Below are 26,406 nucleotides of genomic sequence, written 5' to 3'. Positions count from 1 at the left end.
ATTGTACAGTTTGATTTTCAATGCATTGTTTTACAGAATGTAGGTTCACAAAAACTGTTTTCCAAGTGATTTCTCAATGATTTAAAAAGGCTTTTTGTTGAGCATGTTGGTTAATGGTTACTTGCAATGCCATGTTAAAAAAAACAATACACTTGGTGATCAGTGGTTGTGCATGAATGTTGTTCTGAGCATGCACAAAATAAAGAGCGTACTGAAATATGGGATATAATTATAGGTTACTGAAAATACGGTATATAAAGTCCATCAGTCATTTAATTTATTACCATAATTTCGTGTTTTCTTAAACCATTTAAATCTGGATGATCGAATTTTTTATTGTCTGCGAGATGATTAAAATGGCAATTAAATCCTATGGTTTCCTTTTATATATCAAAGTTGCACCAACGCTTTTTGTCCACAAGAGGGTAGTGTGTATCCATGTTATTTTAGGGTGCTTTGTTTTTCGGCTGGTTTTTGTAGAACACAAATGATCAATTTTTTGCTTTCACTTTTTTTTTAATTTCAGATGTATTCCAATTTTTTAATCCGGAGGTTACTTTCGTTTGGAATTTCCAATTCTTCTTTGATTTTTGGAGGACACATATAGATATGATCCTTTTTAAGCGTCAGTAACAAATGTGGCACAGAATTGAATGTTAATTTGCGTCATTGTCTGCACCAGAGGTTTAATGAGCCAGGTAAATTGAAAGGGGACTAGAAATTTCAAAATGTAAAAAAAACTTTGCAAGTGCCTTTATCACAAGTTAGTGAATGTGTTTTGTCAAAATACCTCAAGCTAAAAAGATATTGCATGCTTTACACACCTAGAGTTTTGGTTTTGTTGAAATTTGTCAGTTTGTGGTCCCGCCACACACTGCTGTGCCAATAACGGGTATGGATTTCATTACCATGATGAAGGGCAGAAGTGGCCGAATGTAGAAAGTTACTGTGAACTCCCAAGTGCAAACCACTCACAAGGCACCATTCATTTTACTTTTCCTCATGGAGGCTGCACCAAATTGACTTTGTCAGCTAATGTCTGGGCCTGTGTGTCAAGGGTGACTCAACGGACCTAGCGTCTTCAGGCATCCATCTGAAGACATCCACAGACCAGTCTCTAAAACAACTATGCTTGAGGTACTTTTAAAGGATATCAATTTATCTTTTAAAATAAAAATAAAACCTCTTTTGAGCATTCCAAATGCCCCACTTGTGTCTCATCCCCCAATCTAACCCAGACACCCCCTGCACAGCCTCACTCCAAATCCCCTCAACAAATTCCCCCACTCTCTCTCCAAATCTTTCATTCCGCCGCACCCCCGGGTTAGTCTGACAACCAACATCACTGACTGACGTAAAATCTCCCAATCCTCCCTCGATAATTCTCTTGATCAAAGAAGATATTATTTCAGATAGAATTCTTGAAAATGTCACGGCAGTTCTTTTGTCTCTACATTCTATTTGTAATATTCTATTCTAATAATATTGCCAGTATAGCTTTAATGTGTGCTTTAGGATGTTTTTCATATTACTGTGTCAATCTCTAAACTAAGCTCCAACACTGCAGGGGTTCATTCCTTATTTAGGTCATCATTGTATGGATGAGGTCCATTGGAAACTCATCTGGATTGGTCCACAGAGCTCCAACATCTGGCCTGTGTGGCCGACTTGCATGTAATACAGTAAACTGTATGGTGTGTGGTAAGAAAGCACACACATGCAATTGACATACACTTATGGAAAAAAATATGACATCAATTTTATGGGTGCATGCTCCGAGTCTAGCTAGATGGTCCGATATGATGAACCTGTGCATGTAAACACATTATAGCCAAAAGCACTCCTTGTAAGAGTGTCAAAGATGAGGTTACAATGAAAGTCATCAATTTTTTTGAGTTGCAAAACAGGTTTTTAGCACTATTCTGTTTTTAATCTAGATTCGAAATATTTGTCTCTCTGCCCACTTGATAGTTGCTAACAACTGTAGCCAAAGCATTGTTATGTAAACTGTTTACTGGTATCTGCCAAATACAAAGAACAGGCAGATTGCAGCGCAAGATGCTGCAGTTTCATCAACCTGGGTGGCATCTTATTTTGATATGACATAAATATTATTTTTGGTTGCCACTTTCCCCATGTCCCCAAATTGAAAAGACTTTTGGGGACATCACTGACCCTCGTGAGGATAAGCAGTTCGGAAAAAAATGTATATATAATTTGCGTCCCTGGATACTATGCATTTGGGGAAATTCTTGTATGTACGGTAGCACTTGAAGGCAACACTACCCTCCGAAGAGCCACGCGAAGAGTCTGCAAATTGTGCCGAATGGGGTTTCTCGTTCTGGCTTCCAATTGGTCAAACGGTCTATTGTGGGCGGAACTGACTTCTCATCCCTGTCATCAGTTTTTTTTGAGTGAGCAGAGAAAGGTGGAGAGATATTTTAATCCCCCACTCTGACTGACAGCTACACACGCTACGAGAAAACAAGACACCAGTGCACCGTGAGTGAATTGAATTTCTTCATTTTACACTAGTTGGGCTGTTATGTCATCGCGTGTGAAAACCTTGTTCTTGCTGCAGCGCTCTGCACCATCATTTGAAATGAGTGATGAAATGCGTGGGATCTAGATGACAAGACAAGTATGCAAGTCTGATGGATTACCAGCAAAGATGTCGGAGTAGCGATATGTATCATTGTAGTATACGATGTTTCCCCCATCCACAATAGCAGAGCATGGTGGGCGTGTAGTGGGGGGTGTTGTCTGTCTCCTGCGGAGATCCGTGAATTCATTCCTCTTTGTTACAGTGATGCCGCAATCGCGACCATCTACGCGCATGCTAAAAAAAAAAGACTAGGCCCGTAGGTTGTCAGCTATCAGAAAAAATAATATCAAATGGCATACGTGATGTGCATGTGTGGATGATTAAATCTCAAAATGAGGAATCACGATCTACATTTCTTTCGGCTTTATTACACGCTGTCTCTTTCGTAGGTAGGGTGGAAGACCTTGTTATATAAAATATGCTTTTCTGATTTAATGCAGCTTGTCAGGTAAAGACTGTGTTTTAGATGGGAGCTTTTGATTATAAAATGATGTCCCTCAATACACACAAAGGCATCCTGGCACATCCTGTATCCTCTCTGTGGGGATTAGTAGGCCTCCACATTGTTCTGTCTGTGCCCATGTCTGTCTAGCTGTTTGTCTTTCTAAACTGAAATATCATGGATCGGGCCCATTCTCGTGGAAGAATAGCAAGAGTCAAATGATTGCAGACTATGTTCTCATTAAAATACATCTTTTGTCTAATGTTAGACTGGGCATTTCCAGGATAGATGTTGGAGAAATTTACAAAAAGTGAAATGCCAAATTTACTTTTGTACATTTCTGTGATATATGATGACTTTTCAAGTGTGGAAGTTAAAATTATAGTTGCACAAGTGTGCACATCCGCTCTTTTTTTGTATTATTTTTAAGCCACAAGTGATGATGAACTGAAGGAGATGGCAGCTTCCGGGAATAACAAACCCGTAGACTGACGTCATAACACACGCAGTAAAGGTTTGTGTTGCGTGTCGATCAAATTATCAATCAGCATAAACATTTTCTGTAGCGCTTGTCTTTATTAGGTGAGTCTGAGCCCCTTTTTTAATTGCTACAATACACACGACAAAGATGAAGTGTTTTGATAATCAGAGATATTAAAATATATATCTTTTGGCATGATGATATACATGTAGCATTTGTACTGTGTGGATTGGTGAGATTATATTCAATCCCTCTCAGATTACCAGTCAGGCAGTTAGGTTTGGGGTCATAGAGTACATCTGGTACAGCCCACAGTTTCTGCCCAGCATCCATAGAGTCTGAGTCATGTATGTGATGAGCAGATAAACGGGCAGTAGTAGGTCTATCTCTTAGTGTTTTGAGACAAAAGCACCTTTGTCTGTTTTAGTAGGGTGCTTTTACAGGAAATGTGTCCCCTTATTCATTACGGCAGTGTATCAGGCAGGGGCAGGCAGTACAGGGGTGCGATCACACAAATGTGATCAAACAGCCGTCCAAAGACAATATTTTTCCTCATTAGTAGTTGGTAAAATTTTATTGCAATAAATAGTCTATGATACTGTAAAGTGCAGATGTCGTTGATTTTATGACCTAATGATTTTAAGTGGTTTATATTGCTGCTCTTTAATCCGGTTTCAAATAGTTAAAGCCATATTTTTTTGTTTTTGTATAGTAAATAAATGCAATACAGTAGGCTACACATATTTCTCACAGAACACAATGAATGATAAAGTAGACGTTGATTATTATTGGCATTTCGAACCGGGGTTTGGTTTACATTACGTGAACACGGTGAAACAATAGAGTCAAATTTTAGTCAAGTTTATTTTGCTGCTTCAGCATCCATGGAAATGAGAGGCAAGTTAATGAACTGCATCACAGTGGTAAAGGATAAACAGAGGATCAATGACAAAGTGTTGCTATCTGAGTTTTGATTATCATATTCAACATTACCTCCTTCAAGGTAGCCCAATCAATTCTTGTTTACCATGACAGACAGGTAAACCAGCAAGGTTTACTGACACAATCCTTGCCCCTCAAAACCTTGAGACAGAGTAGGTACAATACACCAGAATAATAGGCTCTTAGATCGTCTTTATCGCTGTTTTTTGGGGACAGGCAATGTGAAGGACACCTGTCTGGAAAATAAATCAGTAAGATGATGAGTAACGAGTTTAGTTTGTGGATATGCAATACACACAAGGACATATCGGGTGGCTTTCCGAACCTGCTGGCTGGTAGCTTTGAATTTTGAACAAATGAAGTTACTTTTCCCCAAGCTTGGGTTAGCTATTTTTAATCAGATTGGGTTGATGACTGGATTGTGGGTGTATGCCTCTTACATCAGAAAGGGCAATTTTTTTCCATGATATAGCAAACTTGTAATTTCTTTTGGAACATGTTAAATATTACAATAATATCGATATCACTACATTTCATCGTTATCGCTACATGTTTTTCCATTATCGTGCAGCCTTAGTTGTATTCTGATGTTGAAGGTTTGACTGTACAGATTATTTCTCTTTTCATTTTTACTACTTTTTTATGTTAAAAATCGGAGAGTAGAAACCTAGAAGAAATTATTTTCGACCATTCCCTCATTCACTGCCATCGCCGACTCAAATGTGCGTCTCGCCTGGGAAGGATGCCAGCTAATACGTTTTAAAAATCCCACTGCACGAACACAATGTGAAATCCATACTGCTGACAACTTTGAAGAAATGGTTCAATCATTAGGCAAGTTGTATAAAATATATGCACAGTTCTAATTTCCTGACAGTATGATGTGTGAACGTGTGTGTGTGTGCTTGAGGTGACAGTGTTGTCAGCACTAATCAACATTTTTTTCTTTTCAGAAACGCTGTGTGCGCACGTATATGTGTGTGTGTGTGTGTGTGTGTGTGTGTGTGTGTGTTTGTTTGTGTATATGCGTGACAGAGCTTCTGCCTGTCAAGAAGGGCACAGTGATGAGGTGCTGAGTCACCCTGGTAACTGACTGCCTGGACAAACATGCACGGATTTGATGAACAGATTTAATGCACTCAATTTGAAAAAGGGAAATATTGTAGTGTTTCCTTTGTCCTTGTATTTTGCTTAGTGGTTTTTAATCTTAGAAATAAAGGAATTATCATGGGAGTCAATGGCAAACAGCACCAGGAGAAAGGCAAGAGGAAGCCATAATTTGCAGTTTAAGGCCATAAGATTTAAATTCCATGTTTTAATATAATATGTGCAAAGGAAGAACTATAGCAAGAAATATTTTGTTATTAAAATAAGCAATTTTGTGCATTATGATTTTTTTCTCCCTCGAATTGGTTGTTTGAAATATTTTGTTCATTTTTAATCATTTGTCTCAAAAATATAATAATTTGAAAGTTGAAAAAAAAATCTCAGTCTAAACGTGCGTACATTAATTCATTACAAATTGAGGGCAAATACTCTTTCATGGCATTGCAAGTTGGAGTCAAGTCAAAATTATGTATGTAGCCCTTAATCACAGTCCCAAAGGCTTTCACATACCCACAGTCGAGAAATATTAACGACATCCAATTTACAAAGTAAATTTACAATACATACTATTTATCGCCTGTCTTTGGATCAGTCTACTACTTCCTGGACTGCAGCTTGGACAGTGATTTGCCCAACACAAATTTACAAGTTCCATCATCAGTATTAGTGACATGACTCTTTATTGCTTTTTCAATGAATATAATCCCATGAAAGCAGGAAAGAGTTTCTCCCCGAGGCCACTAACCTCTCCATTCATTACTGTTACATCATGAGCTAAGACCGCGGATGTTGTACAATGACTCATCACTTAGCCCAACTAACCTGTGGCTACCTTGTAACTAACTTTTTTTATACAGATGGTGCCAAATATGATGTTTTCAAATTTGACATTTGAGTATACTTAGGTGCACTCTCGATAAAATCTAATATTTTTGCAAATATGCTTCATATTAAAATAATGACAATGTGAGGGTATACTGACATTTGTGGGGACAATTACAAAAACAAACAGTATCACTTAAGGTGTCATTGTACACTGAAATAAATGTTTGATTGACTGTTAAATTGCTGCCCATGAATTAATGTAATGCATGCAATTTAGAACATTATTTCCCCCGTTTTCAAATTAGAATATTTTCTCCTGCAAAGCCTTCATCCAAGTGTGTTTTAGTTTACATGTGCGTGTGCGTCGTTTTCGTGAGTGCTCCTCGGGTTTTGGAGCATGAGATGATTATGTAGCAGGCGGTTAAAGGTTCAGAGAGGCAGAGGTGGCAGAAAGCCAGGGATTGTGAATACTGAGATTGTTTTTAATCTCTGAGTTTAACAGGCACTCTCTCTCTCTCTCTCTCTCTCCCCCTCTTATTCGCTCAGTCTCTCTCCCTCTCTTACTTTAGACATGCATCGCTTTTTGCTTGCCACCAGTTACATCATAATGGCACCCTCTGTCAAGAACTACTGCAATTTGAAAAGGCTTGATTTCGAAAGAGGCTAGATATAGCCAAATATTTTTACTATAGTACCCTAATCTGAAATGTTTTTATGTGTACTGTTTACATGTACAGTACAAGGAAATTGACATTTTCTGATGATGCTGATTGCCTTTTGAGATGTCTTATGTTACACAAATGTTATCGTCACATACACACCACTATATTATAATGTCAAATGTCACATTAGGAACATTAGGAATGTCACATTACTCAAGTCAATTTTAGCCAGGAAACAATCATTTAGTTTTCAATATAGACAATATAGAATTGGGAGCTGGCAACATTATATAGCATTGCTTATTTTGTTTTTATTTTAATTATTATTATCAAAGGTTATCTAACACATTTTGACTGAGATAGGATTGGTCAAAGGGCAAATCATTAACATAAACCAACCATGCATGCTAATTCTTTCCTTTCTTGACACTCACAATTTTGGTCGAAAGCCTTACATTTCTTGAGTTGATAGTGTGCAGATACTGTATTTTTTCACAAATATGTTAACGATACAAACAGTGGAAAAACTTGTGCCGAATGAATGAAAGACCCCACAACAAAGATCTCTAAATTCAGGCCACTGAATATTTTAGATTATGAAACTGTTCCAAGTTCCAATGGACGAATGAATTATAGGAGACAAATGCACTCAGGGCGCTATGAGCTTAGCAACTAACTGCCTATTCATGACTACCACCTAATAACAAAATAGTTTGTTAAGCAAGACTAGAGGAGTGGCAAAAATAAATAAAAAATTGGTTTCCACTAGACTGCACCATTACCCTGAAACAATGGCATACAGTTCCCTGCTTACACTACTGCATGCTTTCAAACTGGCTGCTGGCCATCGTGTGTGTGTATCTTATGTGCGTGTGTTTGTGTGGATGTCTTCTGTGAGACAATGACAACTTGTTGCACTGGGAGCCTGGATGTGGAGATGTAAAAAAAAAAAAAGAATGAGGGGTTTGTGTAGAGGCCATGGTGTCAAAGTGTCAGGATACCATTTATAGCTGATATTTGTATCATTTCACAATGGGCATGACAATGAATGGACCTTGATGTTTATTTAAAAAAAAAAAAAAAATGTAGACCGTTTTTTAATTTTTTTAATTTCTCTGAGTCAGGGAAATCCTCCAAAATCTATTATGTCAAAAGCAGGTATAATCATATCATTATTATATTATTATTATTAGCAAATCAATTTCTGCTTCCGTAATTTCACTGCCCTCATTTTAAATGTAATGAGGGGGAGTCGCCATCCCATGATTGCGCACAGTTGCCAACTTCCTCTTTCATCTGTGTGATTCTAAGAAAATATCAAAATAAAGAAAACATAGTTCGACTTGCGCATTGCGCTTGACTTGCGATTGGCCATGATGCTTTTCTGTTCCAGCATGAATGTACTCTGGTGCACAAAGCAAGGGCAATGAAAAGATGCTTGAATAAGTTTTGATGTGGAAGAACTTGTTTACAACCTTTACCTGACGTCACTCTACAACAGAGAGGAGAACACAAAATAAAATAAATAAAAACTTTGCAGTGATAGATAAAACTAATTTCAAATAACTCCTCTGAGTAGGGCTGCTCGATTATGGATAAAATCATAATCACGATTATTTTGTTCAATGTTGAAACCACAATTATTTGTACGATTATGTTTTTGAAATTGGAGCAACATTTCCACACATACAGGGATGCAGCTGTCTCAGAACGTAAACACTAAATATTAATTTTCCTTCGATTATATGAAATTTGAGATCATGTGGAGCAAAAATCGTAAGCACGATTAAAATTCGATGAATGGAGCAGCCCTACCTCTGAGCAATACAACCAATGATGCGTGTGTTTCTATTTTATCTCTCCAGTTCAACGACTATGGACCTGAGCCTGCGAGATGCACTGGGTGGGGGTGGAGGTGGGGTCCCAGGCGGGGCCCCTGCCGAGGCACTAATCAAGAGAGACTTTATGAGTGCGCTGGAAAAAGAGAGTTATGACGACAAAGTCGGCGAGACAATGACCAAAAGTGACTACCGACCTTTACTGGATGGAAAGGACGGCAAGAGCGGTGAGTCACGACAAACATTTCAGAAAATGGTGTTTTTATTGAGGATCTTAATTTCTAGGTATATATAAAAAATAGTACACTTTATACTTAAGGCAGATGGTGTTGCTGCTATATGTTTCAAGACACATCACGCAAGGACTGTTTGTTGACTAGTTGTTGACTAAAAATCATAGCTCAGTTTCTCTCTAAAATGTCACATGGCCAGAGGATAAATGTCATCGTGAGGCTTCGCCAAATGTCTCACCGTGTGTTGTAGGATGTCATATGGAATTTTGAGGAAACTGTCATTCTGATTATCCATCCAGTGGATGGTTATTTTGCGTCCTACTGTGTGCAGGTTTTTTTTACGTTAACCTGTACCGCTTGACTGCATCGTTATTGGCTGGCTTTTAAGTCAGTATTGATGATGAAACCATTGTGGATCAAATATTATTACTACACGACCAGTTAGTCCTAATAACATTTGATGTCAAAATGTTAATTACTACATATTGCAATAAGGATTATACCCGAGGCAGTGTTTATACATAACAGAATAATCGGAATAGTATTTGCACGATGACTTAATTCTACACAACAGCTTTGGTTTGTGTCACAATAACTGACTTAGCTTTCAAGAGACTTTAAGTATTCCCCTGTGTACTTGTACAATGAACTAAACAGGAAAAGGTCAACTTTGCATCTTATGAAATACTGCAGTACATGATGTTGATTTAAAAAACACTCACTCCTACCCACGCATGTGGGTATCTATTTTTGGGATGCTACCCCATTTTGGAAGCTTTTACTTGGATGGGAAATGTTGGGAGAGCTTTCAGTTTACTGATGCAGAAATGCCGTTTGGTTTAAAAAAAGGACTTTGACCTTGAGCCTGCAGAATGACTGCAGTCCTCAGAGGCCTGACAAGATTCCAGCTGTGCTGCCCTCACCTTTTTTTTTACCTATCCTGTTGTGTGATATAGAATGTTTATTATATCCCTAATTCCTGATACACTCATCAAACAATTGAGTTTATTGCAAAATTAGGTATGATAGGCTCCTTTGTTGAATCTGGGCCCTTTCCCGCATTGTAAAGAACATTTCCAAATACGTCTTTAGCGTTACAAAGTGCATTATGAATTGTTACACCTTTTCAGTCATTCTCATATATACGCAGATGGTGAAAGCTCAAAACAGCAGTTTCATTTTTTGGGAGAAACCGTAAAAGCATTTATTGTGTGAAGACAATTAGCCTTTTTCTTATATTTTATGGATCAACTTATTCCGTCCACTTTTTTTCACGTACCTCTGAAATCAAGAGTAGTTTTCACAGCAAGATAACAGCATAGCTCAAGCTACCTAGCTAATCACGCGTGCCAAAGACGCTTATTCTAACACACTTACTAATATGTCCTTCAATGACATAATGTGATGATTCTGAGACGGTGAGACACGACCGCCGAGAGTCACTGATGCTGTCGTCCTCTTCTGGTGTAACCATAGAGATAGACCCTACAGCGACATGTTTTGTCTGTATGTGTCATTGTCAAAGATGCACAAATACCCGCACGAGAAAGAGACACTTATTAGCTGGTTCAGCCAGTTTTGCAAAATGTTTTGATGAACAAGCAGCATGTATGGATGTTGTCAGGGGATAAATTCAACATGATGGATAAAACAAATATTTGACAATGACCCTCAGTCAAAGTTTGGCAGTGAGTAAATGTAGGAAACTGGTGACATTGATGGCCTCCATAATAGTTTGGGACAGAATAACTTTTATATACTGTATTGGTTACACATATAATACAGTAAGTGTTTTTCTTTGACAGGAAATGGGATGACCTCATCAATGATGTTTCCAAGTGGACGCCAAGACCCTCCTGGACAACCTGCATTCACTTCCGACTACCTGTCTGGTAAGAATTTGTTGATGAAAATGTATTTATTTAACATTTAATGTTTTCTTTAACTAATTACAAGAATTAGTTTGAGTGACTTGATTCACAGTTATCCAGGTAATGGTAACTGCAAATGTTGAGCGAAAGTAACTGGGGTTAACTTTACGGTAAATGACTAATTTACTGATTCTGTCTTCCTCGCTTTTGCTTTCCAAGGTCCTATGATGGGTGGAATGAGTGACCAGTGGAACCAGAACAAAACAAAGGATGCCAGCATGCCTGACTCATTCCTAGGTTCTCTTATTCTTTATCTCATGTTTCCCCGGTTTAAGATAGTAAAATTAAATGTAAGAAATATTATTAGAAAGGAGGTATTTGTTTTGTAAAACCTTTTTATGAAAGTGACTTCCAAACATTAATTGCTATAATAGATTAAAGAAGTGTGACAAGGTGTCGTTAAATGACAACTGAATGACGGAACCTCGTGAATGTTAGTGTGAATTGTGAAGTATACCTGTTGAATGTATTTATTTTCTCTACTCCAGGATTTTCTCAGTCTGGAATGAGTGGTAATATGGGTTCCAGCATGCCACCGTTCCAAACAAACCTGAACTCCTCTCTAGGCCAGATGGGAATGGGAAAATCTACGGACACGCAGAAAACCTCTGGCCTCTTTGGTTCAGAGCCCCAAAACATCAGTAACACCAGTGGCAAAAATCCCTTCAAACCAAATGATCCGTTTTCTTCTGGTGGTCCAGGAATCCAGTCTTTGGATCGCAGTCCAGGTAACCGAAATGGTTTAGTTGCATGCAGAAAGGATGAAATTAGTGAAGTGATGATAAGAAGTATGTTAAAATGCATGTACGATAAGTGCTTTCGATGAATGTGCCCAGCCTGGAATTCTGAAATGAAAAGAACAAATATTAAATCTTAGTAAAAAAATCTTGTCTCTTGTAGAGTTCCAGTGTAGGCAATGTCATGAGCTGTGTGATGTGACGTGATGACAAAGGAAATACTTTGAGCAGCAGAGGGCAGCCTTTTCTTGCGACCGAGCCGTTTCAGTGCCTATCTTTAGATTTCCTGCATCTTCTCATTTATTTATTGGAAGCACACAGCTCAGTACTTTCTCTATCTTAAAAAAGATTAAGAAATTGACAGGAAAATTGGAAACGTTATAATGACATAATCATCTACTTCTGTTGGCATATATGGTCATAGTTCCATATGATTAATAAACATTAGTGATTTGATCAGATGTTCAACATTGCACTGGAACAATAATGCATATTTTGAGAGCGTGCCAGACTAAGTGCATCCATTAAATACCTTAATACTCCTGTCCGAGCTGTTTATAGCAGGAGAATCGCATGCCAAGCGGCAATCAATCAATGAAGTGAAAAGTCGGCTTTAGGGTGGTATGCACCTTTTCGGAGGTTTTGATTGTTTTATCTCATGATGTAAGACCGAAAGGCAGAAATGATAGATATTTTACATGAAAAGATAAAGTGAAAGCAGATTGATAAAGGTACAGTTTCTTTTTGTTTTTTTTTAGCAGTCTCTATTTTCAGTTTCTATATATATTTCTTTATTAGCTGGATGAGTGATATATAGTCATATTATATAAATATAAAAAAATAGGAGTTTATAGAATTATTATTTATGTAATGACAGGTCAGATAACAAGGGGAAAAAACGATTGGATCATTTCAAGCAAGTTAATATGCAAAACATTTATTTTGTAATATCTTGCATGTACTGCTTGTTATTCCTTTCTTCTTACCTATTCCAAGATGTTGTTTTTAAACATGATTTATTGATTTTTTTTCTAATCATTGCATGTGTAGCAATGGATCATAATATTTCATGATGCTCCCAGCACGCATGAATTTGTTTTGAATCCTGCTTTTAATGATGTACTGTATTCACAATGCACTCGCTTTATTGTTATACTTTGTATGGCTATTTTTGCTATGTTATATATAGCTGCTTCATAGACAAGGCCTTTTGTATCTCGGGTTGTGCTGCTAATGATGATGTCATTAGGTAAATGTGAATCTAAACTTACGTATGTCTCCTTCATACACAATTTGATTGGTTTCTAAAATGTGCCATGAATGTAAAACAAATTTAGAAATGCTATGAGTCAGAATTTTTTTTATAAATGATAGATATAGTACTCCTAAAAATGATACACATTTTTAATTATTTAGGTTTAGTGAATAAATCAATTACAGTGGAACCCTAATAACCTACCGCAATCCACTCTGTGTTGTTGGACAACAATTTGATTTGTTTCTAAAACTATTTGGTGAAAAAAAATAATCTACATAAAATAAATCTATTCCAAAATTAATCCATCAATTCCCTTTTAGACTTAATGATTTTTCAACCCATTTAATCTAATTAATTGTAATGCCTTTTAGCAACATCACAAAACCCTTACAAATCAAAGAAAAAGAGCACGTGGATTTAATCCTTCACATGCTGAAGCCTTAAAGAGATGTGTGATACAAGTAATACAAGATTCATTGTGGGATTTTTTGTTTAGGGACCTTAAGGACTTACATTTAGACATAATTCAAAGAGCATACATTTTTATATAATACATTTCTTTTAGGTAGTTCATTTTGCTTTCTGACACAGTATGTGACTGGTTCCTGCTCATATAAAACCTTCCCCCCTCGGCAGCTCCCACCCTTTCTCCCAGCGGCTCAGTGGATGACAGCAGCCCCACTTCCTCCACATCTGAACCCCTCAGTCCCGAACGATCGGGGTGTGAGGCTGGCAAGCAACAGCAAAGGCGGAAGAAGAAGAAGAGGAAGGGGCGTGACGAGGTTTACAGTTTCTTGGATAACCAGGAGAAGAACGGCCATTCCGACAAACATGGCTTGCAGGATAAGGGTGGACAGGGTGTGGAGGAGGATGAGGAGGAGGAAGACAACTGGGAGTGGGAAATAAGAGAGAGTGGAGCAGGAGGTAGAGTAAAAGGCAAGAAATTGAAAAGCCGTGCAAGACTTCCAGAGGAGTGGGGAGCACCCCAGCAGCCGGTGTCTCCCATCCCAGCTGCAGTTGCTCCTACTTGGGCCACAGCAACAGACTTTGGCCCTTTGGACTCCAAAGTTCCTAAATCCAACCCCAGTCCAGGTTTCTCTCCATCTATGCAAATACCTACAAGTTTGACCAATCGCACAGCAGATTCATCTCCTAGTTCCTTTGAGCCCATGTGTGTCGATGACTACCTTGTGTCTACCCAGAATGTGACCAGCAAACCTCAACCAATTAGCTCTACCCATAAAAGTAGTACACTAGGGGTTGTTAGTGGAGATTTAGCATTAATGACGGGGGACAATCTAAGCCCAGTCTCCCAGACGTTCTCTTTTCTCGATTCAGTCCTCCAGACACCGCCAGGTTCTACCCCCGACTCACAGAACGCCACCCCTATCACAAACGCACCCGTACTTTCTTCAACTTCCATGCCCACATCAACCGATATCATTGTCCCTTCATCACAAGCCTCTAAGACCACTTCAGATGTCCCTCCAACCTTTGCTGTGCCGTCAAAACCCTGCCCCTCACCCGTCACAAACACCCAGTATTCTAAATCTGCCCGTGAATCGGTCCTCAACGTTGATGCAAAGCCTTTCATCCCCTCAGCCTCACGCATAACCCCCACAACTGCTCCCAGTCCAAACGCATCTCCTGCTACTGTTAATGCAACAGTCTCCACCGGTGCAGTCATGCATCTTGGTTGTCCTCCCCCCACTATCAGTGAAGCTGTAAAACCAGCATTATCAGACACTCCCACCAAAGCTGCAGCCACCCCATCTCTGTTCACCACACCTGCAGTTCCCCCTTCTCTCCTTACACACTCTGAGCACCAGGAGTCCGCAGCAACACTGCTTCCCCCACTGGAAGGTTGGTGAACTACAGGGAAAAGTATGACTAACATGGGGCTGATCATCTAAAATCGTTTATGCTTGTATAGGAGGAAGTTGTTTATATTTGTCTTGTGCTATGCATGCCTGTTTGCTTGTGGATTCAGTACTAGACTTGCTTGGACCTTGGTCCAAATTTTTAATTACAAGGGCCCGGCAGTTAAGCATAAAAAAGCAAACAAACCAAAAATAGTGAAGAAATACTTTACTGGAAGGGTTTTTAAAAGTGCTTATATCCCTTCATAACGACTTGCACAAATGCTGGACATGTTCAAATTGTTTTAGTCGCGCACCAAATGAGGGTTCCGCTATGCTTTGCTGCTGTGTATTGCTCTATGACCTCTTTCATATCCTGTTAATTACTTGATCTGCTAAATCAGATAAGTAAAATTATTTCTCCTCTGTCCTTTCTCGTAAGGCTAACAGCTTGTGTAACTTTCCACAGTGCCCTCTCGCCATAGAAACACAAATGTTAATTTAATGCAGTGTGAAGCAAGCTGGCTAAAAAAACGCACACAGCTATAGTTCTCTAACTGCAAATGTTGTGATGTTGTTAAAAGTATACATGACTATAATTTGAAAGATGAAATGTTATATCAAAATGTGTGCTACTACAGTGGATATAAAAAGTCTACACAACTGTGAAATGGAAAATTTGAGATAATTAGTTCAAAACGTTTTCCTTCATTTTGACACTTAGAAAGTAACTGTACAATGCCAAATATTTAAAAATAAGCTTTTAGAGAGGAGAATAAAAAATTGAAAGAATGTGGTGATGCAAGTGTTTACATATGGCTAAGAAAAAAATTACCCAGTTATATTCAACCCATTTTAAATGGGAGCCAGCACGTACCTGCCACCATTTCAATTGCTTCTGATTAACACCAAATTAAGTTCGGCTATTTTAGTTGCCGTTCTTATTTGACCTGCTAGCTGCAGGGGTGTCAAACTCTTTTTTTTCGCGGGCTGCATTTTAGTCATAGCTTCTTTCAGAGGGCCATTATGACTGTCAACCCAAATAAATGTACATATTATATACAGTAAAAGCTACAAAACAAACTGACAAATAACTCGTTTTCAAATCAGATGAGTACAAACTGATCAAATATTTTAAAAAATATATATTATTAAAAGTGAAGACAATTTGCAATTCTAGTAATGACACACGAATTTGATTCACAATTTGTCTTTGCTGGCCACATAAAATGATGTGGCGGGATGAGTTTGACATCCGTGTTCTAGCTCAACCCTCAGCGTGTAGACTTTTATCCACTGCATGATACTAAAATCTGATCCCTCATACCCTTGCCCCACCTCCTGTACTAAAAGTTTTATTCTAACCTTAAACATGATAATATTATCTGGTGCAGTTTGTAAAAGCCGGCCTCTCTTTTGTGTACTATATTAATCCACAAATCAAATTTTGTCATTGGGCTTCCACTCATGTGGTACTTCAAAAAGTACTAAAATTGTGAAATACTTTTGATCATCATCATCAACCTACCATCTTGGGTGTAACCATTTTTTTACAATGCATTTTCTCCTGTAATTTGGGGTGAATTGTGTTTACTTTTATAATGATTGAATGCTCTGGCTATACTTAATATATCTGTTTTCTGTCGAATGAAGTATATAGTGTGGTGTATTATTCTCCTCACTTAATAACCTGACCAGTAAGTGGCAGTGTGTTCTAACTATAAATTTGACATGGCAAAGAGTCTAAATTCATATTTTTTCTTACAACAATGAGAATCGGCCTTAGAGTGTAATTGGGACCAATCTGAAATCCGTCAACTGCAACGTCTTACTGGACATGTTTTTGCACTTCCTTGAATTTATATTTTCTGATAATATATTGTTTAACAGTTATTGGGTAATGGAATGTCTAAGTTGCATAATAGTTTAGTGTGTCAAGTATCATGGTTCTTAAAATTATCTTTCTTTTTCTTCCTTCTCTCTCACTTCCTGTCACAATGCTGCCAATGAAGTAGCACCAGGTAAGTCAATTTTCTATCATCATATCAAATTTGTGCCGTGTACTTATGCTTTCAATTTTTAAAGCAAATATTTAAAATGAAACACTGAGCTCTCAGAACTCGGGTACAATCCTTTCCAGCAGTCTTTTTGGTTTGCAATGTAATTTGGAAATACATATAAATATATAGATTATAGATTCATATTTGTTTTTTGTGGCAAAACGTTTTTAAACATAATGATGGCAGATGGCCTCATGATAGTGAAAAAACCCAAATATCTGTTTCATAATTTTTATTTTTTTTAGTCCAATATTATATAGAATAAAGGTGTCGACTCAAAGAGCTTACATAATTGCATCATTATTTATTATTTAATCATTATTTCATCTTACATACATATTCCAATTTGTTTACGGGATCTATCTTATCTACTGTCTACGTATATTTCTAAGATCAAAGGTCAGCAGCTGTTTTGTAGGGTGTGCCATTCAGTGGCATGCACTAAATCTTTTCGTTTACAGTATATTTGTAGTCTGTGCTTCTGCACCTCTCTCCTTGTTCAAAGCGATCTCACTCACATCTGCTTATACTGTATCCTCTTGATCTTGAGGAAGCAGTTCCTGCTGAGGATGTACAGAAGGCTGAGCTGTCACTGACGCAGCATGAGAAACGACCCCTTTTAATTGCATTGGCTGCTAATAGTGTTGTGTGGCTCAGTCTTGGCTCATTTGTTTTCAATTATAGCGAGTTGGTCAAAAACCATATTTTTCACAGGAGAGAAAATATAGTCTTAATTTAGCCTTGGATTACACTGTGATGTTGCAGTAACATGGGTTGGTGCTCTTTTTGTTGCTACCTCTGTGATCTATTTGATTCGTTATTGATTAGTTATTTTTAGATTTAACACCGGGAAAAGAAATATATAGCGTGCACTAAGTCTAGAGCAAATCACAGTCTCACTGTGCGAATGGGTAGAGTTTTTTTTCCTCAGATAGCTCGATAGACCACCTTGCAATCGTATTTCCAAGTGTGACACCCCCCCACGGCCCACCAATAGTGACGACGGTGCTGTCAAAATATTTTTGAAGGTCACAAAAGCACTACTGTATTTTCCATTTTCTCTTTTTGAATTCTAATCTCTATTCCTTTTATGTCCACATTTGCTATTTGGATTTTTCCTTTATCTATGTTTTTGCCTTTTCTATTTCCTACGACCACATCATATCTTCCATTGGCTACCCAGATTCTCAGAGTCTCTGCCACAACGTAATAATCACTGCATCTGCACTGCAGGGGTGGGGTGGGCAATTGAGGGTGTTGTTGGAGAAGGGAAGGCGTTGTCGGGGAGATGTGGGAGGCGGTTGCCATAGCAACTAAGCCACTCTGCAAGTGAGGGATGGAGGAATAGAGAAGGAGTGGACTGGGTGTGACAGTCAGTGAGGTTGAAGATTAAAAATAGAAACACTGTGACAAGATCCCCAACCCTCTGTCCCTCCTTCAGCCCCCACCCATTCTGCCTCTTTTCCCAGCACCACAGGCAGGCAGCTGTAGCATCCCCCGTCTCCTCTTGGCTCCCCTGTCTCCAGCTGCTCAGAAATCTCTGACCTTCATAAAGATCAATTACCATGACCTCTATGAAAACTGTCTGGGTAGAAAACAGCATCTAAAAATCTTATTTTATTCGGTACCCTATGCTTTCCTAATGTTAGTTCATGATTGACGTCATCTATCAACTCTGGACTGCAGGCCAGTAAAAGCAGGTGCAGTTAAGGAGCGAAACCTTGTTGAACATCAATATGTCCAGAGTGATTCGCCTTTGTTTGGATTCAATGAACAGTGGTTTATTGGAATATTATTACCATAGGGCCATTTATGAAATTGCCATTTTACAACAGGCACAGCAATCTAACCTAATGATTCTCCACATCATCATAAGATGTGTGTTACATGTAGGCAACATTTTTGTCGAAAAGGGTTGGACTTAAATAAATTCAGCTTATTATTTAAACATTTAAACACAAGACAAACTATTGCATTAATTTGAAATCATTCCTCCATCTTCTATGCCGTTTATGCTCACTAGTGTCATGAGTATGCTCGAGCAGTGATTCTCAAATTGTACTTTACCAACAAGTGATCTTCAAGGTTCTCTCTGGTGGTACGCAAAATAATCATTGGATTTTGTTCACGAGTTCTGTAATCTCCAATTGTCTGGGAGGTCATGAAGTGTGATTGGATGAGGAAGAAAGGAAGCAGAGATTAGGGTGTATGTTGGAGAGACATGAATTGGCGCTCTCAGGGAATCTAGTTTATTGTTTCGGTGTGACTGGGTAGCTAAAGATAATAAAGGTAATTAACTAACCACTGCGGCACCGTGCTGCCCGGCGATTTCATTGGTGCCTTTAAATTCTTTGGTAAGCTTTAATTTTGAAGTTTGCCTTTGCGTTGGTGGCATGTTGTTATGAGTATGTCTTCAGCTTCCTTGACCATGACTACATGGCATAGCTAAATGAGTGTGTCACTTGAACTATGTAGTAGTATAAGGTTGCTATTTGCAAACAATTGAAATCAGTAGTATATACATTTATTACAAGCATCTTTCAAGAAACACATTTTCCCTATCATTATTTTGAGGGTATAAGAGTTAAGATATTCTTTGGGCCAAAGGAAATAAGAGAAGCCTCTGTGAGTTGATTACAATGTATTTATTTTTTTTCCAAAAAAATACTCATTTATGTAAATCAAAAACAGCAAAATATAAATTCTAAGACAAGCACGCAAATTATCATAATTGATGTCAACTGATGTCACTGTAGATATTAGTTGTTTTTTTTACATCTGTCGCCAGTCAACAGCCTCATCACACTTGTCAGGGTAATTGCAGTCCTCCGTGTTTTTCTGCAAATCTCTCCTTGTGTCTGTCTAAATCAACATATGAAAGGCAGTTGTCATATGCCATCTGAACAACCGTGACAGCTATTGATCATTATTTGAGGACATCTGTATAATGTTGCATGGTTGTGTCCAAAAATGCACACTGTTCCCAGATAGTGTTATGCAATTTGTAAGGAGGTCAAGGAAGCATAAATGTTGGGTACTCAAAATTACTCACAATGCAACCACAATATAGACCACAATGCATTGTGAGCAGAAAAACAAACACAAATATCAAAGTGGTATAATTAATTCATGTAATTTAATTGAAAAAATGTACAACAAAGAAAATGAAAACCGTTTAAAATAAATATACTTTTTATTCACAATAAATAGTCAGGGATCTTTGTCAGGACATGTATGGTGGTCACCTGATATGCCACAAGAAAAATTTGAAATCACCAAACAGAATGAGGGAACTACTTTCCAGTGCCATATAGTGCAGGAATATATAGTGAATTAGGGAAAAAGGATGGACATTCGGACACAGCCCATATTCGTGTATGTAACTGTGTGGTCTCACATATGCTTGTAGATGTTTGTCGCTAGGGACTAGATGAAATTTAGTACCAGCAAATGAGGGAATATTCCCGGTTGTCATGTGATCGTGTGATGTCAGGAAAGAGAGAGAGAGAGAGAGAAAGGGAGAGGGAGAGCGCAAGGTGTAATTTATCCCTACAGCTGATCTGTGCAGAGCTCAGAGAGGAAGCAAGACCACCAGACACACATTCGCTCTTATCTGAGTTTTCCTTGCCTCACTTGTTAAAACATGCACATACAATTCGCGTGCATGCTCTTCTCAGTACATTCGCACCCTCAAACCACTTCGGGCATCACTTTACAGGGATGTTTTTTTTTTTTCCATCATTTTTTTTAAGCTCTAATATATAGAGCATTTTTCCTCTTACTGGACATTAGGCAAGAAGAAAACAGAGAGGAAGACGGACTCAAACAACAGAGAAGACCAAGACGGAATTAAAAGGGGTTAAGTAACACAGCGGCACGGGCAAAGGACAGACACGACAACGGGAAAATGTCCTTTTTGTCTGGCTCACAGTGGCAGGAGCCTGGCATTATTGCTGGTAACAACGGGTGCAGACAACCATCCGGTGGGCATCAGCAGCAGCAACCAAAACCTGCGGTTACCCTCTCAGCTGCCAACATCCCTGCAGTCTTGGCCTCTGCCGACCACAGCGGCTTGCATGACCCAGGCCAGATGGCACCTGACGGGAAGGTTGCTACCACCCCACAAAGGGGATTCAATGTGACTTTAACTGAAGAAGAATTGAGATTAGGGTGTGGCAAAACATCCTCTGGAATTACACCAGAGACCCTGGGTCTAAATATGCCTGTGCTGATTGTAGAGGATAACAACACAACAGGTGGGGAGGAAAAACAAAGGGGAGGCATTTCGCTAGGGAGTGCAGGACAAACTCCCAGCAGCCCTCTTTCTCCCTATTCCTCCCCTTCTTCATCAACTTCTCCAGCAGTTTCTCCTGGGAAATTATTCAATGCCCCACTGGAATCTAAACCTGGATCAAACGCTAACTTTGGAACAAACCTTTTACAGAACCTGAACTGCTCTCGTCCAAGCAAAGATGGAGTTTACATTGAGCAATCCCAAGAAGTTAGACAAAGGCAGGGCGCACCTATTCCGACTGGTCGTTCATGTTTGGGAGACAAGACTAATCAAACAAATACAGTTTGTTCTTCATTTGAGAATATTTTTGAAGAAAATTCAACTGGTTGTCTGATTGAAGACGCAGGACTCAAGTCACCAATAGGGAGGCAAAACCCTGATGATCAACCAGCTGCTCAATCTATAGCCAACGCAGCAGGAAGTGACATGGCATTATCTCCAAGGCTCTCCGTATTACCTGCTTCATCCAACCAAGCAAACATTATTGGAGAAGGAAGAGGGATGGTTAAAGGCAACTTGAACCATGCTGAAACTTGTACAGGTGGAAAAGAAAGTAAGGATGCAAAGATAAATCCTAATGAAGACAGCAAAGTGACATTAGATGTTGCAGTCAACAATGGGACAAAAAATAATCATGTCAACGAGCTACCTCAGCGAAGTGTGGTCAGACGAGCAATGTCGGACTGTTCTCACCTATCTGTTCCTTCGTTAAATGCTGAAATGTACCTCAGCAGTGCGGAAGGCTCAGCAGCAGTAACACCTAACTTAACCAACTTTGCCGTAATGGGAACAGCGTGTCCACTCAGGGCGCCCTACCCGCATATGGTGGTCCGGCGCTCGCTCACAGTGACAGACGCCACGGAGGCCTCAGCTGCAATGGCATCAATGTTGTCAACTCCGTTAATGATATCACCTGTGTTGCCATCATCTCCACCACCCAGGAGACATCATGGGACCTGCGAGACCAATGTTTTAATTTCTGTGCCAACCTCAGCAGGTATGTATGTCCACTGTTACCGAAATGTCCATTTACCATCAAAAACTTTAAAGAAAAATCATCTTGACTTGGCCACAGAAGATTCAGGGTTTTCTTTCTCCAGCCACATAAATGGAATTGGGTCTGTTAGCTGCTTTGAAGTGCCGTGTTCTCAGGTGTGACCCACGAGAAAAAGAAAAATAGCGGGTCAGGAAAAAATAGTGTTGAAAATGAGTGCTCGCTGTCTGGGTTCTTCGCACTAGCAAGGCCACTTTAAACTTCCCATTCTTAGGTGTGATCTTGCTGACGCCACAGCAAAAAATAAAGAGATGAGGGCGTAAGAAAAAAAAAATTGTGTTTTGAAACGGTGTGAAATGTGAAAAGGCTACATGGTAAGACGTTGATATTATTGGCTTGCAAATACACTGTTATTTCCTATTCTATTTCCCATTCTACTCTATATTCACCTTTATTTATAACCATTCCTTGATAAAAATGAGGAAAACATAACTTGGTTCATGAGCTATTTCCATTCATTTTAATGGAAAAAATGTCAGTTTACTGAGTTACAGAATAGATTCAATTTGTACGTAAAAAGAGGTTCCACTTGTCAACTTTGACTCTCCCACATATTCACCACATCTTTGCATTGCTGCCATGGTTTGAAACATGACAAAACAAAACAAAAAACAGGGACAAAATATGAAGCTAATTAAAGTATGCATTTTTATTTTCTTTATTTGTAGTCTATTCCAATATGCTGTAGTTTACAGAATTATGTAGCGTTCGGATCTGTTTAGAAACTGCAATTATAAGGAAAGAGCTGGGACATTGATTAGACATTGACTGTACTCATTCAAATATAGAGCAGCTATTTTTAGCAGTGTCTGTGCATGCACACTCACACAAACACACACACACGCGTCTAGATGAAGAGTTTGTAATGGCGTGATCTTCAAGATTTTACAGGCACAACTGCACAGAGAGCAACAACTATTTCTGCGTCTTTTAGATCTGTGTTTGCTCGAAGATGCTCCTCACCACAGTCTCACTAAAAATAATCAGGTTGTTAAACAACATACTGATCTACCCTCACTGTGCATGTTTTACATAGTGTGAAACGGTGTTGCAGAATTAGAACTAATTAACAGATATATCAATTGTAAAGACCTACTTTGTCAGTTTCATATCCTTGACACATTTTGAGTTGGGGTTTTTTTCCCCATAAGATTTCTCATCACAAACATTTTCATGTTTCAGTTCTCCTCAAATTGTGGGATGGGCCCCCCCTGAGAGGGGGGGAGAGAACATTTTAAGATGTGTTGGGTTATAGTGGTAATCCAAGTGTGAAATGAATTGTACTCCATAAAAGGTAATTTAATTAGGTCATCACTGACTGTGTGACCACACAAGTACCAGTGATCAATTTTCATCAGCAAAGCCTGTTTGATTGAGGCTCCAGGCTGACCTAATTGAAAGATCCAATATAACCTTTGTTGGTTTTATTTGAAGGTAGCCAAAGATGTGGAATGTTGTCAAGTGATATCTGTCATTATTTTACAAGCACAACAAAATCAAATTGGCAAGTGTGTCGCACAAATGAAAATGGTGCGGCATTAAGACTGAGCGCAACCAGATGTCTTATGTAAGATTTTAAAAACAGAAGCAGAGAGTCTGGCTCTTTCTGCCCTTCTAAGCATGCATAATTAGCATACCAGTTCTATTGTAAAAAAAGAAAAAAGAAATGTGTCTAATTACTGTCATACTTGTGTCTTAGACTTGTATGTAATTCTGTTCAAACTTTGCAGCAGAATACATTTATTACAGTTTTTTTTAATTCAATAATAATTAGCAAACCAGTTCTACCATAACAATTTATTTTTATAAAATGTGTCGAATTACTGTCATACTTGTGTCTTAGACTTACTTGTATGTAATTCTGTTCAAACTTTGCAGCAGAACAAATTTATTTCACAGTTGTTTTTTTTTAATTCACAGTGTTATAGCTTGTGTTAGAAAAGTCAGTTACTAATTTGGGTTTTATACCTAATGACGATTTTTCGCTTAACAGAGGGAACGTTTGTATTTACCGCAGTCTTTAATAAATACGAGAAGATATAAACTAATTTAATTTGCTTTTATTTCCTAATGCATTATTTGGAATACTTTTTTCCATTTGTGTTGTAATTCAGTCTTTGTGAATTGGTTAAAATAGCCTGACACTAATGTTTCTAATCTTACTTTCACAGTGAAAGTTGATAAGGCCAAGCAGGAAAAGACAGACATCGTGTCCAGCAAGACAGAAAAGATGGATGCCTTTGAGAAGAAGGAGATAGCCGAGAAGCAGAACAAAGACAATTGCCCTGACAAGAATCTGAAGCCTGAGAAAATTCTCAAAGATGACGAGAAGATGGACAAGATGAATGCTGAGAAAAACAAGGCCAGTGAGAAGGCAGAGAAAACAGACAAGCCAGAGAAGACCAACAAAGAAGATAAGAAAGAAGAGGAAAAGAAGCTGACTGAAAAGAAGAATGAGAAAGGAGGAAAAGTGGTGGCCAAGTCTCCAACGGGCAATGGAAGCAAGGCCCTGCCAAGCCAGGACAACAAGAGCAAGGTGGATCTTTTACACACACATGCCACACACACACACACACACACGCATGCACACTTGTACATCTGCATTACTCATGCCGTATTTCTTCACACGCGCAGGGTGGCAAATTTAGGAATAGCAAGACACAATCCAAGGTTGGACTTCTGTCTTCTAAAAAAACACAGCAGATAATTTTACTAGTACTTAAGCAAACATATATTGTATTTGTATAGCTATTACGAAAATATTGGTACAATGATAAAACTATTACTGCAGCTGTTTTCAAATGAAAAAATATCCCTTCTCTTTATGTTGTTTACCATGTTGACTATTCTGTGTTGTTTTTTTGTCAGAGTCCAACATTGTAGCTAGAGTTGTACGCTCACTTTAGCACACACTTAACTGAGATATTTTAAAACTACATAGATTGGTTATTATTTGCCAAAATATACCAATAATAACATTTGATACATACATACGTAGTACAACGACAGTACCTTTTCATCGTCCTTGCTTGTGCATGCCCAGTATCTAATATCTGATTTGATTATTTATGTGCATTTGGACTGCTACATATTTGGCACTTGCTTTTGTAATTTACTTCTCATTGCGACTGAGGCATGATGACAATTTGTTATGTTGATGAATATGTTTTTATTTTGGAATTTGTGGCTGCTCTGATTGGAGTTGTTGGAGTGGAGCGGTTGAGTGGTTAGCATGCCTCAAAATTAAGAGGTTTGCTGTTCCAATCTTAGCTCAGGCCTTCTTGTGTCGAGTTTGCATGTTCTATACCTGCCAACATTGGGTTGTGAAAAATATGGAGACTTTTTGTCAGCCCACCTGCAACCCTAATGAGCATTTGCGATATAGAAAATGAATGGACTGTTGCAATTGTAATGTGCTTGCTCTGCAATGACATTGCTCACTCCATTTCTGCTTGTTCTATTTCCCTCCCTATTTTATTTGATCCAAACATTCATTTCTTGTTTTTCCCCTCTATTATTTTTTTACTCTGTTCTTATGGATCATTTCATTTTAATTGAACCTTTAGACTGAGGTGGTTTCGACCAAAACAAATGCATCTAAATCTCGTCCGTCCACCCTCCCAACCAATGGCGAGGCCACCTCAGCCAAACGCCCCTCCCCAACCATGACCCCAGCTAATAAAAAAAGTCCTCTGCCCAAGGCGGCAACACCCACCGCTGCTAAGAGGCCTCCAATAGCAACTGGATCTGCAAAAGTAAGAAAGCCATAATTGTGTTGTAGTATTAACAGTACACTTGAAAACTATTCACATTGTTGCACTTTTTACATGTTTTGCTACAATTTGTTACAGTCTTTCTTATTCCAAAGCAGAATACTCCCGCTCTCCTTATACAGTGCATACAACATCCCATTATGTCCCGATTATTTCTATACGCTCTCTCTCTCTCTCTCTCTCTCTCTCTCTCTCTCTCTCTCTCTCTCTCTCTCTCTCTCTCTCTCTCTCTTTATATATATATATATATATATATATATATATATATATATGGTGGGTAGCACGTCCGTCTCACAGTTAGGAGG

At 38.6% G+C, this 26,406-nt stretch overlaps 2 protein-coding genes across 2 annotated transcripts in view; both read left to right on the top strand.

Moving 5' to 3' along the window:
• LOC147046381 (uncharacterized) overlaps positions 1-26,406 on the top strand; it is a 43,425-nt gene that overhangs the window by 3,891 nt on the left and 13,128 nt on the right. Inside the window, exons 2-11 of the mRNA XM_085930356.1 lie at positions 1,058-1,137; positions 1,568-1,674; positions 8,930-9,129; positions 10,941-11,027; positions 11,226-11,303; positions 11,555-11,794; positions 13,698-14,924; positions 16,933-16,941; positions 24,500-24,864; positions 25,895-26,083. Coding sequence (XP_085786482.1) covers positions 1,129-1,137; positions 1,568-1,674; positions 8,930-9,129; positions 10,941-11,027; positions 11,226-11,303; positions 11,555-11,794; positions 13,698-14,924; positions 16,933-16,941; positions 24,500-24,864; positions 25,895-26,083 — 2,511 coding nt within the window. The 5' untranslated portion in view covers positions 1,058-1,128. The remainder of the gene's footprint in view (positions 1-1,057; positions 1,138-1,567; positions 1,675-8,929; positions 9,130-10,940; positions 11,028-11,225; positions 11,304-11,554; positions 11,795-13,697; positions 14,925-16,932; positions 16,942-24,499; positions 24,865-25,894; positions 26,084-26,406) is intronic.
• On the top strand, positions 20,888-22,454 carry LOC147046382 (uncharacterized). Its single transcript, XM_085930263.1, has 3 exons — positions 20,888-21,481; positions 22,081-22,271; positions 22,427-22,454. Exons 1-3 carry the CDS (start codon positions 20,888-20,890, stop codon positions 22,452-22,454), a joined length of 813 nt encoding a protein of 270 aa, XP_085786389.1.

This window comes from Syngnathus leptorhynchus, chromosome 14 (assembly GCF_054491065.1).
Source record: "Syngnathus leptorhynchus isolate UIUO chromosome 14, UIUO_Slep, whole genome shotgun sequence".
Classification (NCBI taxonomy): domain Eukaryota; kingdom Metazoa; phylum Chordata; class Actinopteri; order Syngnathiformes; family Syngnathidae; genus Syngnathus; species Syngnathus leptorhynchus.
Note: the sequence above shows the minus strand (reverse complement) of the source record. Positions and strands in the feature narration are given on the sequence as shown.